This window comes from Durio zibethinus, chromosome 18 (genome assembly GCF_047325235.1).
Source record: "Durio zibethinus cultivar Kanyao isolate XHJ-2024 chromosome 18, ASM4732523v1, whole genome shotgun sequence".
NCBI lineage: Eukaryota > Viridiplantae > Streptophyta > Magnoliopsida > Malvales > Malvaceae > Durio > Durio zibethinus.
The window spans coordinates 12,136,180-12,153,338 of record NC_143179.1 but is presented as its reverse complement, the minus strand read 5'-3'; the positions used below and the strand labels follow the sequence as shown (position 1 = coordinate 12,153,338).

General features: G+C 27.3%; 1 protein-coding gene and 1 pseudogene across 1 annotated transcript; both read left to right on the top strand.

The window, feature by feature from the left end:
* Positions 1-1,899: 1,899 nt before the first annotated feature.
* On the top strand, positions 1,900-2,472 carry LOC149513737 (uncharacterized; annotated as a pseudogene).
* A 6,520-nt stretch (positions 2,473-8,992) lies between these two features.
* LOC111300955 (uncharacterized) lies at positions 8,993-10,979 on the top strand. Its single transcript, XM_089746835.1, has 3 exons — positions 8,993-9,886; positions 9,976-10,267; positions 10,540-10,979. Exons 1-3 carry the CDS (start codon positions 9,299-9,301, stop codon positions 10,563-10,565), a joined length of 906 nt encoding a protein of 301 aa, XP_089602961.1. The 5' UTR covers positions 8,993-9,298; the 3' UTR covers positions 10,566-10,979.
* Positions 10,980-17,159: the final 6,180 nt, after the last annotated feature.

Genomic DNA, 17,159 nt, shown 5'->3' with positions numbered 1-17,159 from the left:
ATAAATGTTTGTAAAAGTAGAATTCAGCAGAGAATCTATAATTATTTATAACATGAAGTAGAACACAATTTTTTTTATTAATGTTTGTTCTTGTTTACCAATAATCTAGTAGATTTTAGTGTCACTTGCTTGAATTCATGTTTTCAAGATTTTATCAAATTCGGGCTTAAATCGTGTTCAAACTATGCTTAAAATTTAGGATTCGAGGTCATCATTTATTTAGCTGAAAAAATTGTTGTAGGCATGACTCCGAGAATTTATGGCATTTGTGGTCATCATTTATTTAGGAGTCTGTGCAAGGGCATACCACTTCCCTGGTATGTGGAACACAAGCTATATTTCCATGGCAGTACATAAATTTATAGGATGCAGAAGGTTGAGGGAGTTTCAAAACTTGCTTAGTCACAGGAGGATGACCATCCATTCTGATGAATATCAAAGCACCTCCAGCACCATCAGTAGTTTCCCTGGAAGCTGGACCCTTTTTCACTTCTAGGAACTTGGCAGAGTAAGGTATTTGAGAACTATATATGAACATGCCAAGCTTCGAATGCAGGGCATGTGCCTTTACAAAACAAGGACTGTCTAGTATCTTAGCCCAAGTGATGCACACTTACCTGCCATAGTCATGCAAAGTTTTGGCGGGAATCCAACTAAGAATGTTGAAGATGATCTCTTTCTTTTAGCCATGTCTGTTCACTTAAACTTCAAACAGATAGAAGTTAAATGATTCACTTCCACCAAAATTTTGATGAAAAATCCATATTTTATGTTTAAACCATGATCTGTTCATTATCTATCCAAGAAAGTGAAGGATCATTTTTTCAACTTAATTGGTGTCACTTTTGAGTCTTGACATCAAAATCAGTCAGAAAACGCTTAAAAAACAGGCCGTGATTTAAATGCCTGAGGCAGATAAGTATGCAAATTTGCTGTCCAACAACATTAGAGTTTCGTCATCCTTTAGTTGAAAATATGCATGCACTGATACACAAACACAATTATCAGAACAATTTTTCGACTAAGTTCCCTAAAGTCAATACCTCAAAAAAAAACAAATGTTTTTCCCCGAGTCAATTCAACCAAGTCCTCTTTTGTCCCTTTGAAAATCACCTCATCCCTTAGTCCTTGATGAAACCATCTCACCAATCATTCTATATACGATTTAATATTATTACACCCATAAAAGTAGAAACAAATTTAGAACTAACAACTTGAAGATCAAAGAAATTGAAGGAAAAAAGAACTCATAATCCTTACCAATTTGTTATGACTCAACTCGCACTAACCAACTAACTAATTTAAAAAAAAGACTTAGTAAAATATTTGGATTCATCTTCAATGGTATGACTGATTTTGTTTCAAACTTAGTTTTTGATATCTCACAAGCCAAATTTGTCTTCTTTTTTTTTTTTTATAAATGAGGTCAGAAAGTTGATGGTGCTAAGATTTAAACTCCAAATTTAGTAGATGTTTTCTCTCTTAAAAATGGAGTTATGCTTCGGGTTCAAAATTTTCTCTTTTAACATTACTATTATTAATTATTTTTGAAGTTGAGTTCATTCGAGAAAATGGATTTCAGTGAGTCGAAAATTTTGAAACTATACCAAAAGTACAATTTGGTATAAACAGTTTTCTCAACTTAACTGAAAATTCATATATTCTATATATTTTCAAAGAAAACTATTTCCACTTTTTGTTTATATATATATATATATATATATTCATATATTATTCAACTCACCATGATGAGGACATTTCTACACCAAAAAGAGAAATTAACACATCTAAAACTAACAACCTGTAAATAATTATCAAGAAAAGATAAGGAGGGGAACTATAAATTATAGCACCCTTTTTCATTCTCAAGTCTCAACCTCAAGAAACAAGCATGTAGGAATGGAGTTCTTTGACAAAGCTAAAGCAGTAACTCCGTAGCTACCTTGGCAAGTACCTAGTCGCCGATGAAGATGAAGAAACAGTAATGGCTCCTCTCAACGTGCTCGTTGGACAATAGAATTCCTACTAGGCAGTAGCCACCTTATTCGTCTCAAGAGTGTCTACAACAAGTACCTAACTGCCACAAGTGAACCATTTTTACTAGGCATGACAGGCAAGAAAGTGTTACAAACGATTCCATCAATGAAAAATGATAGTTCCATTGAATGGGAGCCAATTACGGATAGAAGCCAAGTAAAGTTAAGAGCAAGGAATGGGAAATTCTTGCGAGCCAATGGGGGTACGCCGCCATGGAGGAACTCGGTAACACATGATATTCCACATAGAAGTGCTACACAAGATTGGATTCTTTGGGGTGTTGATGTGGTTTATATACTGGAATTCGATTCTTCATAACTTGCTTCAATTATTTCAAGTTTCTCAACTTTTTCTTCCAATTCAGAAAATGGATCACCGTCACTTGATACCAATAATTCCGAACATGCATTTGGAAGAGAGACAAGGTTTCTATAATTTTCTTCTTTTCATTGTTCTGATTTTGTCATAAATTAAATTTTTTTCTAAACTAGTTTTGGATAATAGTGTATAAAATTGAGTTTTAATAAAATTAAACCAAGTCAATCTTTCAATATATTTAAACATGATAATTTAAATACAATATAATAATATGATTCGAACACAATATGAAAAATAGATACGAAAGTAACATGATTTAAAATTTTAACAATAATTATGTATAAATTTAATAAAATCAAAAAAATATTTTATATTTTTGTATTGATACAAATTATAACACATAATTTTTATATAAAATACAATATAAATACACATATTTTTATATTTTACATTATAAGAATACACAAATCATAATATTTAAATATATTTAATAAATATCTTCCCCTATATATAAAGGTCTTTATCCTGGAAGTCCCCCACTAACTCGGCAATAGTTGTTTCTTTTTTTTTATTTTAAATACTTCATTATTGTCAACTATGTATTGATAATATTTATTTCTTTTTTCTTATTTTAAATATTTTATTAATTGCCAACTTTGTATTGATAAGAGCTTTGATGATTATCATGTCAATAGCTAAAACTTACTAAATACTTAATTTGAGATTAAAAATTTGAGTGATTGTTCAATTTATGACTAAACATTTTATTTTGTGCAAATAAAGCTTAATCATTATCGATTTGCAATAATATAAAAAAAATTTTAAATGAAAAAAAGACAGTGAAACTCATGCTCCATTAAGTTAAAAAATATTAATAGATAAAAATTACATATATTTTTCAGTTTTTAAAAATATTTTGCTTCTTTTCTATTTTTTTTACTCATATTCTCTCTCTTCAAAAAAATCATCTTTTTTTTTAAGGCTTTCTTAATCCTAAAATTTTAGAAATTTCAAAAATTTCTTAATCATAACATTTTTCATCAGTTGAGTTAGGCCAAGATTTTTACGTAGCCAAATGAATGTTTATTTTAGAAGTTTCAAACACAGTTTGAAATTTTGAAGCTATTAATTGAGATTGTCATTTGCACAGTAAATAAGAAAGTGGGATAAACTAGAGAGGAACCAGACAAGTGAGACAGCAGACAAAGAAGAGAGACCAATAACAGTGCTAATAGTTAATTGAGAGAAAGATGGGGCAAATCCCAATTGCAAATCTTTGGCTAATCCCTTTCTCTATTTTGTTATTATTTTTTAAAAACTCATTCTTTAAATTTTATGTGAGTAAAGAAATAGAATTTCCAAATTTGTAAAAGTTGTTAGAAACTCAAATGATAAGTTATTTTTTTGAAAAACAGGTTGTTGTTCATTAAGGGGTAAAAGAAATGAATAGAGAGAAAATCAAGCAACCAACACAATAACAGTAACTTCAAGAAGGAAAAGAAAGCCCCATCCCTCTTCATATTCAAGTTCACATCATCAAAGGGGATTTAGGTCTTAAAAACTTATAAAAGAGTAGTCAAGAAGAATGGGAACAACATATTTTGAGGTGATGGCCATCGGAGATGAAAACAAGAAAGAGAAAATTGCAACCTTGATCTCTGATCCACAAAAATCTGGTGAGTTTTTTAGAAAATCAACTAGATCATATTAAAGAAGAGACTAGGACGAACTTATTGGTGAAATTTAGAGGTCAATCGATATTGAAAAGTGGTGGTCGACAGTCACGTACAACGGTTGAAATCTAGAAAAGATTGAAGAACCAACTAATATTTATTTATCTGTAAAAAGAGTTATTTAACTTAAAAGTTAATTAATTAAATTATAATTTTTTTATAAATTACATTTGAAATTTTTTTTTATATTATTTTGCACATATGGATAAAAATATTATCATATCAGCAAAAGATGATATTATTCATTTGCCACATCAATAAAAATATCAGTTAAGTTAAATAAGTTATTTGAGTTGACATGCGAATAATGTATGCTCTAAAAACTATAAAAAAAAAAAAAAAACTTTTAGTGTTACAAATCAATAATGTTTAATCCTTATTCATACATATAAAATATTTAGTCCTAAATTGAATAACCATCTGAATGTTTAATCTCAAATTGAACATTTATTCGCCAAAACTAGTTATACTAAATTACTAATATCTACTTTTATTAAAGGTAATATATATACTCCTAAAGGTTGATGAAGTCAACAACAATCAAAATAGAGCCCTTGAATAAGAGAAAAATATTTAAAACCTCTATGCTTACCCAACAAAATGCACCAAAAAGAAGAAAGATTAACAAAATAACCTAAAAATTAACCATACAACTAATGTACATACCAAAATCAATGAACACCTAAGGCAGGCAAAGACATGTGAAACACTAAGATAATGCTTGGTTTTAGAAAATAGAGTCATTTTTTGTTTTTATTTTCTTAAAAAATAAAAAATATAAGTGAAAACATATTTGGTAATTGAAAATAAAAATAAATTTTTAGAAAACAAAAATGAAAATGGGTTAAAATATGAAAATAAAAAAAAAAAGATGTTTTCAATTATAAAAATAAGGGATATACATTACTTTTTTTCCTTATATTTTACAAGTTATCATATTTGAACATTTTTTAATGTCATTAATTAATAAATATATATTATATTTATTATAGATATCTCTTTTTATCTAAAGTTTTTCATTGATTGAGCTCGATCTAAGCTCGATTGTAAGATTTTTATTCATTTTATTTATGTTTTTATTCATTTTATTTTTTACTTTATTTTGTATTTATTCTATTTTATTTATTTATTTATTTTAAATATTTTATGGTTTATCTTTAGTTTAATTTCATTTTTTTATTATTATCTAATCAATTAAAAAAAAATTTTTGAATTGCCAAGACTCAATAGGAGAGAGTGAGTGATAGTGATAAGGTTGTTTATTAAAACTGGAATGAGATTTAACTTATGAAAAGATAAATTCTATTTTTTTTATGATAATACAAATTGAATCATGATTAATTTAAAATTCTCCTAAACTTAGTCTTATAAATAACGTAGAGGAATTTTCGTGGAATACACGCCCTTGGTTGAGGAATTTTTATGGAATTCTGGACATAAAAGGGAGAAAGAAAGGCAATGACAATCTGGCTTGGATGTTAAAAAGTTTCAATATGGTAAAAGGGACGGTACCGCTAGCTTATGTTGTAGAAACAGAGAATAAAATAAGGAAAGGGGAGAAATGTTTCATTCTGGCGTCCATAACCTTTATTGGTACCGTATAGAGTTTGGAGAAGACGAGTCAATCCAAAGTAAAAGAGATTTGACATGGCAGATTTAACTTGTAAATAAGACTATATTCCAACTTAGTTTTGGGCTAGCCTTATTACAAAGGACCCACGTGCTTGTCTCAATTTTAATCAAACTTTGGTACTTTTTTTAATTTTTTAATTTTATCATTTTTTATTTGTCTTGCTTAGTCATTTTATTTCATATATAATTTTTAAAAAAGTATTTATATATTTCATATGGACAAAAGCATATAAAATTAAATAAAATGTTTAAATTATTTTTTTAAATCATAAAAACTTTATTATTATTCTTTTAGGCATGAAAGCTTAAAATTCAAAATATTGATTTGATAATGAAATTCTAAAAATCATGAATGAGTGAATTATTTAAAAATTTTTAGATGGAAGATTTTTTAAATTTTAACTTAAATGAAGGAAAATTTTAGATGAAAATTCAACATTTATAATTAATATTTATTTTTAATTCTTTAAAAAAAATAAAAATATATAAATAAATTCTAATATTACAATTATCTAATTATGAGATTTTTAAAAATTTTAAATGATTAATTTTTTAAGAAATTTTTAAGTGAGATATTTCTTTAAATTTGATCCAAATAGTAAAATAAGTTAAATAAATTTTAATAAAAGTAATTATATTTTTTAAAAAATTAAAAATTTAAAAATATAATTTAAAAATTTATGTGAAAATATTTTACAATTAAAAAAAAAATCTTAAGAAAAATCACAAATTATTAAATTTTCATAAGATTCTTTTGGTAAAAAGCTATATTCCAAATTGGTTTTGGGCTAGCTTTATTACATAGGACCCACGTGCTTGTCCCATTTTAATCAAACTTTGGTATTTTTTTAAAACTTTTTTATTTTATCACTTTTTATTTGTCTTGCTAAATCATTTTATTTCATGTATAATTTTTAAAAAAGTATTTATATATTTCATATGGACAAAGTATATAAAATTAAATAAAATGTTTAAATCATTTTTTTAAATCATAAAAACTTTATTATTATTTTTCTAGGCATGAAGGCTTAAAATTCAAGACTATTGATTTGATAATGAAATTCTAAAAATCATGAATGAGTGATTTTTTTAAAATTTTTAGATGACAAATTTTTTTAAATTTAATCTAAATAGAAAAAAATTTTAGATAAAAATTCAACATTTATAATTAATATTTATTTTTAATTTTTTTAAAAAAATAATATAAATATATAAATAAATTCTAATATTACAATTATCCAATTATGAGATTTTTAAAAATTTTAAATGGTTAATATTTTAAAAAATCTTTAGGTGAGAAATTTCTTTAAGTTTGACCCAAATGGTGGAATAATTTAGATAAACTTCAATAAAAGTAATTGTATTCTTTTCTAAATAAAATTAAAAAATATAATTTAAAAATTTATGTGAAAATATTTTACAATTATTAAGGAGGAAATTTTAAGAAAAATCACAAATTGTTAAATTTTCATAAGATTTTTAGGTAAAAAGCTTTTTTCTAAATTGAACCCAAATAATAGAAAAATTTAGATAAGAATTCAAAAAATAGTTGTCATATTATTTTCCTAAGGATTAAGAAGTAAGTGATGAATAAATAAAAGAAAGATATTTCTAAATAGACTCAAATGATGAAAAATTTAGAAATGAAATTTGTAAAACAAAGAGTAAATTTCGATGATGAAATTCTTAATAATTGCAAATTAATGATTATCTAAGAGATTTTTAAGTGAAAAAATATTTTTAATTTTGATCTAAATGATGAAAAAATTAGATATATTTTCAATAAAAAAATTTAACAAAAAAATGATTAAGTCAATTTCCAATAATAGAGCCTTTTCAAGAAAATAAATGAGAGTTTTAAATACTCTTGAGATAATGAAGTATTTTTAAAAATTTTATCAAATCGATAGAGAAGTCTTAAAAATTATTTTTAATATTTTAATATTAAAATAAAGACCATTGGAACTAAAATGATTATTAAAATAATTTAAAATTAAATGATACCATATTAAGGTAGGCGTTGTGGGGGTGTTATAACTTTTTTTATATATAATCGAAAGTAAAGACCATTAAAACCAAAATGACTATTATAATAATTTAAAATTAAATGGTATCATCTTAGGATGAATGTTGTGGAGGTTCTACAATATTTCTCACACATAACTAAACTCCGAACTTAGTTTTGAAATGCAGACCAAAATCTATTCTTTTAAAAATTTTTAGTCAAGCTTAAGACATTCTTAAGATGATAAATTCATTAGATGGTTGATCATACTTTAAAAAAGATGGTGACAACTCTTTAGGTTATGCCTAGCCATAATTTACAGATCTATACGTTATGACATTTATTATTAGATGACATTAATAATAATATTATTAAATATTTTATTTATTTTCTTATTTTTGCATCTTTAGAAAATAATTTTTATTTTCACTTACCAAATACAATTTTTAGAAAACAAAAAATATAAGATAAAAACTATTTTTTAAAAAATAAAAATAAAAAACATTTTCTTAAACCAAACGAAGCTTAATTTTCTTAACATTATAAAAGCTTATTTGGATATGTGATAGGAGAACTCTTATCGCATGGTGCATGTTGTTTTATTCATATTATTAAAGATTCAACTATAAAATACAACTATGAAGGGATCCTATATACAAACTAAAAGTATAAATTAGACATATTCAAGGATTAGGTTACTCACTCAAATTAGAAGTTTCGTCTAAATTTTAAAAAATTTGAACAAAAAATTAAAACTCGTTAAACGAATTTAAGCATAATTTTTAAGTCCATTTAAATTTCAGGTTGGGCCTTAAACAAAAGAATTAAAGTTCGAACCAGCTCGAATAAAATATATAATTAAAATATTATAATTATATAAGTATATATATGTGAATTTTTATTTTTATATTTTATTTAAAATTTTTTTTAAAATTTTATTATATAAATTAAATTTAATAAGTGGGTTTTGGATTTTTTTTTTAAATTTAGGTCTTAAAAAATTTTGAGGTTGAAAATATCAAATTGGATCAGATCTAAAAAAGCATATAAACTTTAATTCCAAGTATAAACTCAACTCGAATCCAACCGGCTCAAACCATAAACCTCTACTTGAAACAAAAACAAGAGGAATATTGATTTTCTTGACCTATCATTGGATTTTATTTATTACAATTATTTTTGATAATTCCTATCGTTGAATTTAATGTTTGTAATTATCATAAACAATTTTTTATCACAACTTAAAAGTCGCAAGGCAATCTGGTTTGGAATCACAACTCCTCCCTAAATTTCGGTCTCTTCAGCCTCCTCAACGATCTAAAACTTGTTAGCTATCTAGCCTCCTCAACTTTCCTTCTCCCAAACAGTTTCTATTCGATCAGGAAACAATATTAATCTTGATTTTGATCTTGGTCATTTTGGATTCAGGTAAGAAATAACACGCAACAAAATTGAATACGTAAATCCCATTTCATTGATCAATAATATAGATTTTGATATTTGATGACTTTGCTCATTTCTTTATAATTGATGTGAAAATGATATTTTTCCTCTTTTGATTTAGAGTACTAACATGGAAATCTTCCAAAAAGCAAGCATTGTTCGTCTATGTAGCCACCATGACAAATACTTACTAGCGGAAGATGATCAGGAAACCGTTTCCCAAGACCGAGATGGCACGATCAGGAATGCGAGATGGACGGTGGAGTTTGTGGATTCAAACAAAAGTCATATTCGTCTCCAAAGCTGTTATGGGAAATACTTAACAGCTTCCAACATGCCATTCCTTCTAGGAATGACAGGGAAAAAGGTGCTGCAAACTCTACCAAGAAGATTGGATTCTTCTGTCGAATGGGAGCCTATCAGGGAAGGTGTTCAGGTTAGGCTGAGGACTCATCATGGCCAATATTTACGCGCAAATGGAGGGTTACCACCTTGGAGGAATCACATTACACATGATATTCCTCATAGAACCACCACTCGAGATTGGATTCTTTGGAATGTTGATGTTTTAAAATTTCGGAAACAAGATCCAGCTCCTCCGCCTCCTTTCCATGTATCTGGTTTGCAGCCCTCTAATCGAATTGATAGTAGTACAAGTTCTGATCCTGGTTCACCTTCTGCAATTTCACTCAGGGGTCCTAGAATGTCTAGACTTGAGGTTTGACAAAAAAGCTTTTCGTTTAATCAATGAAATCGTGTTATGATAGAGTAATTTTGAGTCTTGTTGGTTTGATTTTTAATATGCAGTCAGATGAGTCATTTACCGGTTCACCAGTGGTATTTGAAGGAAGGGTTATTAAGTACGAGGTAGTTGATGATAATGGGGATGTGAATGAGGCAAACGGAGAACGTACCTTCACTTTTAAGGGGAGTGGGGTTGAGGAATTGAAGCAGATGTTGAAGGAAGAGGCAGGGGTCAATGAGGAGGTTTGCATTTGTTCTCGTAATCCTTTGAATGGCAAGCTTTATCCCCTTCGGTTGCATCTTCCTCCCAACAATACCGCCATGCATGTCGTTGTGGTTCCTCTATCATCTAAAGGTAAATTCTGATAAAAAAAATAACTTGATGTATTGAATTAGTTTCTGTGATTTATATTCAGGATTCCCATCTTTTGAATGTGATGTTTTTAACAATTGTTGTTCTTCACTTTTATTGCTCAAAAGAAGATTTGAAATCTTACAATTCTGATCATGTCTGTTGCTTCCTATATAGCTACCTCACGGGTTGTTCATATAGGCAAAGCTTGTATATGTGCATAGTTCATCTTTTCCAGATACTAATAATTTCTGTTTTTCTGGAATTTTTACCAGTGGCAAATGATCTTATAATTCATTGAATCCCACTGCAATTGAATCTGAGTGTTAGTACCGCATTTAATAACATGAAGCACCTAATTGTAATGCACATTCTGCTACAACTCCAACCCTGCTGCAGACTGCTAATAGCAATGGGATGAGGCAAGTCAAATTCCTTCATGCATAGAAAGCTAAAGTAGTGTTCTGTATTACTTCAGTCATTGAATCATCTGCTGAATTATTCAACAAAGACGTATCTTTGTACAGTTAGCCAAATGTATGGTACTTGAAATGCTTGGAAAGTTGAATACTTATTGGCATTTTTGCTGTGAGATTTTATGAGGGAAATCAACTTGCTAAGTAATGGTTTTGTGGTGAAGGATTCAATTTTCACTCTTTTCTCTTGAAGAGATTTTACCAAATGCAGCACAAATCAGACTAACATGATGGTTGCATGAAGCCATAAACAATGTAAATACCTGTCAAATGTTAAATTTAAGATGAATAGGAGTATATATATAAAGACCAATCGCGGATGAGCTCCATGGCTTTCTGATTGGTGGAGTGGGAATGAAACAATGGTCAATGAATTCAATGAATATATATGTTACTTCAACCCTTCATTGAAATATTTGTGTCCTGACACATATCCTACTCAAACATGAATATGAGGTTCGACCTTCCAAATATATGGAAAAACTTAGAACCATACCTAATACTCACCAGGTCCAAGTAACAGAGATATATGTATCATCTAATCCCTAATGGGAAATTATAAAGCATCCTTCTACTGGCAACTGTTCTCAATTTTGCAACACTATTAGGCAGGTAATGAAGATGAGCACTTTCAAGATTTTGTATTCCTTAGCATAAGAAACTTGAGGAGCAGTAAGGCCTAATTTTCCTGTTTAAAGATTTGGCATGGTTTGGTACATTGCAGTGGTAATGAGGCCAGCTGCGGTAATTTGTATTTCTCCAAATCGCTATCAGAGAAAATTGCCCTTTCTTGCTACATATGTATGGAACATCACTAGCATTTCTATTTACCAGTCACTTTCTTGTTTGATTGCTAACAGTTTTTGCTGATTAATTTGAGAAGTACCACTTTCCCAAGCTATTAGTTCAATGTTTTCTTAGCCTATAAATTGAGCAATGCAATGGCCATATTTTATTCTTATCAGGAGTAAGATTGCAGCTCAGGACCTGTAGTGTGCTCTGACATCTTCGTTAGAAAAAATTTTGGTCTGCCAGTCATTACATAGAGTTACAAATGACAGCAAAACTTGTGCAGAACAAACTGAAACAGAATACTCCGAGGCCATCTGCCAACATGTGCTTCTCCAAGAAATTTGTTGTGTTACTAACCATATCATGTAAGATCTATTGCCAAGAGCTTTGTGCTTTGGTGATAGAATGCTAGAGACAAGATTTTTAATTTTAGCGATCGGATTTAATTTTTAATAATTTTAAATATAAAAAAATTATAAATTAAATGATCAACAAATATGTGAATTAGGATTTAGATGAGATTTTTAAAATTAGGTCAATTTTGAGTTATGAGAATATTTTATTATTAAATAATTATTTTTTAAAATATATTTTAATATTACATTAACACATTTAATTAACCATATTTAAATTAATTTTTTAAAAAATAAAATCTTGGCTTTGGATAAGCTTTTAAAAATGTGAATTAGACCCAATTTCGGGGCATGAGCATTTCTACTTTGAAATACCTTCTGGACCTGTTTTCTTTCCTTTTTGGTCTTCATCTCCATAATTAAAGATAGAAAAGGTCTGAAATGTAGGAAAAGAAGAATGTTTGTTTAATCTTTCTTTCACAATCCAGTGACAAAAGAAGAAAAAAGGTTAGGGCAAGGTAAAAGGTGAAGCCATCAGCCACCAGGAGCCAATCACATTCCATCCCACTAAAACAAAATCAAAGTCTACCATTTTCCACTTTGAATCTTATAAAATTGATTTATTTTGTATTTTTTGTGGTCCAATCAACATGTGGGGTAATTAAATTTTCCATGATTATCTTCATTTACACGTTTAATTAATAGGATTTTTTTTTTTAAGTAAAAAAATAAATCTTTGGTCAACCTTCAGAATCTTGTACTTCAGAACAAGAATATGCTTAGAATTTGGTCAAGAATATTTATTTTTTCAAAATTGATAAAATAATTTAATTACATGTCAAATTGTATTTAATTTTTTAACAGTAAGTGAATAGTTTTTTTTTTTTTTTTTTATATATTTCAAATTGTGTGAGATTAAATTCTAGTCATTGAATAAAAAAGCACTCTAGTAATTGAAATGAAAAGTCTATTCTATCAACAAACTTTTGTTGGTATTATGTTTGTTTTTTTCTTGATTACGATGATTTGATTAATACTTCTATTTGGTTGAATATTATAACAAAAAAAATTTTTTTTATACTCTAAAGTCTCAAGCCGTATAGTTAGGCCCTAAAAGAGTTGATATTTTACCAAATTTAGTTTTTTTATGATCGTTTGTTTATCTGTAAAATTGATCGAAATATAAAAACATACAAAGAAATGTTGATAAAAGGTAAAAATGATGTATGTTTATATAAGATAATAATGATGGTTTTATAGATCATGTTTTTAATGTATATTTTAGGTACTAAGTAGATGTTTATGTATTATTTGAATGTTAGATAATATTAATATAAGGATATTGCTATGTAAATTAAGTTAGTTTTAAGTTTAATTAAAATAATGTTGATTTCTAAGCTAAAATGTAATATGGTGCCATTTTATTATATATTGATTTTAGATCAATTAATTAAATGATTACTTGTGTAATGTTTTATTATTTGTTAAAACAATTTGAGATAAACATGAAAATTTTTTGTTATATAATTTGTAGGGTATGAAAATTTGTATAGGTTTTTATTATAGGTGCATATGCCTTTTGGGATATGAAAATTTGTTAAATAGTTATGAAATCTTTCAGCCAATTTTGCAGAGGTAAAACTTGTGCCTATCCTGGTTTAGGTGAGAAGTGCCCATAGTAAGTTGATAAAAAACTTATTGATAAAAGCCAATCTCTTAAATCTGATCAAGTTTATTGATAAAAGGCATATATATTACAGTGATTTGATAGAGGATGGATTAAAAAGTACTAAATATATATTGTAAACAATGAACATGAGTTATCATATTGATAAAAATATATATACTACCAAAATGGTAACAACAAAAGCTATCATATTGATAAAAAAAAGAAAAAAATATATATATTACTAAATTGTTTATTACATAAAAAATGACAACAAAAGCTATCATATTCTTTATTACATCCAAAATGTCAACGAAAAGTTATCATTTTCTTTTTTATATCCAAAATGGCAAAAAGAAAGAAAAGTTAATTAGATTGTGTATCAAAATTTAACAATTACAATGTTGATCACAACCACATTATAACAATAAAATGAAGTTAGGAATAACCAAAAGTTATCAATTTCCCAATTGTATTGTGTTGGGGATTCAAGGTCTTCAAATCTTGGGTTGCTTTGACTTGATCTCTATGTTAGTTTTGGACTTTTTTTTGCTTCTCCAATTACTTTCTTGAGTGACCAATATTTTATCAGTATCTAGTCTTTTTTTTTTTTCCTAACAAATTAGCATTCACATCCTATTATCCAATGCAAAGTTTATTATACCTTTAGATTTTTACATAGTAGATTTCGATTATATAAAATAGTATGATATCCATATACAATTACATACTTTGAAAAATTCAATAAGTTTATAGTCATCTTTTTTCATAATTGAGTTTGCGGTTTCAGATTCATAACTAGTAGTGGCAGAGGCTAGCTGCTTTGCTAATTTATAGTCTGTCTTAGAGATGTTAATCAACACTTGGCCTTTAAAACCAAGCTATAAATTCATGACATAATTAATTCAAGATCTTACAAATATTGATAAAATTAAAAACAAACTAATAACATGTAAATCATTTACATTAAATATTTGTTATCCAATATTCTCATTAGTATAAATTCTTAATCTTTAGATTTTCTTCTTCCCCTTGTTTCAAGTGAATTAACCTTAGCAACAAATTTTCTTTAAAACCTTACTAATACTTGTGTTATTGTTGTTAGTGGTTGTTTAAGATATTGTACTTTTATATGGGATGTTGCTTATATAAGGGTTGGTATCTCTAAAAATGCTAGTGCTTCTACAGAAGTTGTTGTTTCTATAGATGTTGGTTTTTTACCACTTAAACCTCTACCATTTTATTATTTTGGTGTAGTTATAGGGTTTATAAAAGCTATTATTTCTACAAGTGCTGTGCTTGTACATGGGTTGCTACTTCTACAAGGGCTTGTATAGATGCTAGGGTTTGTGATGTTATTATTGCTGATTTTTTACCTTTTGAACCCTTTAATCCTTTTGATATAGTTGTAGAGTCTTGGTTGGAACTTATATGAAAAAATAAAACATGTGATAATGTTTTTTTCATTAATATCAAGTTGAAAAAAAAATAGCTGTTTAATTTAAAAATACAAGTTAGATGCATATTTTTTACCTGAAACCTAGATAAAAAATTAACAATAACTTTTTTTTTAGGATCTTGTACAAATCCAACATTTGTAAAATAATAAAACTTTAGAAGGTGGTTGTTGAGCAAATCTACAAAAATGAGACGTTTGATTGGAACTTATGTGAAAAAAAAAAGAGATGATAATGTTATATTCATCAATATCAAGTTGAAAAAATAAACAATTAATGCATTATGCATTACTTAAATTTTCATTGTTTTTGTTTGAACATTTTTCTGGAATTGTGTCATAGGTGGAAACATTTTTTACACCTTATTTTCCTTTTTTTTCTTGATAGTTTGTACTCATTAGCCACACCCTCTTTCTTTTTTGGGGCTTGCCAAGCATTTTCTTAGGAAATGAATAATCAATAGTATCATTTTTGTATCAACAAAAAATTTATCACCTAATACTGGTAGTAGTATACAACTAGATTGTTTTTCATTCTTCTCTTTCTTGTAAGCATCATAACATAGTCCTTAATATTCTTTTTTCTAAAGAATATTACATATTTTGCATGTGTGTATGAAATACCAATAAGATCTCAAAGCATCCCCATTACATGAAACCTCATACCCTTCTTTATTATTCCATCTAACATGACAGTAGATAATTTTTATTTTTTTAAATCTTCACATAAATCTTTAGACAAAACAAAGTATTCCATAAGTATATTTTTTGTGTTATTGTCTATTTAATTCATAATGTAATGCCTAATTTTTTCAAACATAGAAATAATGGACATATGCCTAACCCTTATAATAGTACATTAAAGGCTTCAGTAAAATTATTATCTACCACATTAGAATGACTTCTAATAGGAAAAAAAAAGGCTTTAGACTAGTGTTTAAGGCTTTTGTTTAGCATGTTTACTAGAGCTGATCTTTTCAAAGAACCAAGTTCTATTGCATTGTTCTTGAAATCTACCTCAATTGTTAACTTACAAAATGCCTAAAATAACAAGTGTAAGTAATTGTCTACATTTTCTTTATTTCAATTTGCAAAGTAATGATACAATACTTGTGTTTAATTTTTGACAACAACAAATTTATTACATCTCTTAAACCCTGCATGAAAATAAATATAAAATAAAAATTAAAAAATAGTAAAAGTTGACTTAACAAAACTCATTAAGTTTAGTTTATATGCCTTTTGCATGTCATTCATGATAGTGAATCCATTTTAATTTTGTAACTCAAGATCAACTCGAATATTTTCAAAAAACCATCTCTATGTGTTCTAGTTCTTCATTTCAACCACAACCCATGCAACAGGATATATTTGATCATTTGCATATCAACTAACTGTTGTTAGAAGCTCACCTTTAAAAAGTCATTTAAAAAAAAACCATCCAAATGAACAATAGGCTTACAAAACTTTTTGAACCCATCCTTAATGGCAATAAAACAAAAATAAAATCTTCTAAATTTTAGGGTTTTTGTTGGGTAGGCTTTTTTACCATAAGTTTCATATGACTCATACAATCTACCATTTTCAAAGCATGGGCATAATAATACAATTTGTTGCACTCATATTTTACTTTACTATTGATATTTTTCTAAGTTCAATTTTTAGCTCTATTACAAATAGTCATATTGATATAAACTTTTAGTTCATCCTTAGCAAGCTTTGACACTTGAAGTAACTTTAACTTTAGAAATGATTCTCAACTTACTAAGAAAATATTATCCTATAAGCTTATAATTAACTCTTGAGTTTGAAAAAGTAATGAAACATTCATGGCCACTTACCAATGTTTTAACCTTGAACAAACCATCACAATTATCTTTTGATGCATATATAAAAAATGGATCACCGTTTGCCTTACACGTAGCTTTAACCATATTTTTTTTTATTTCTAAGCAACTTAAAATCAAATCTTTTCGTCATTGCATACTTGTCCAAAGCTTTTTTAAATTACTTGCTACCATTAAATATCATAATAAGTTCAAATATAAGCATTGGATATAAAGAATTAAAAAATAACCTTCTTAATTTTGTTACATACTACATTGTCTTCCTTATCACTATCATAACTATCAATATTGGACAATTCTAAATA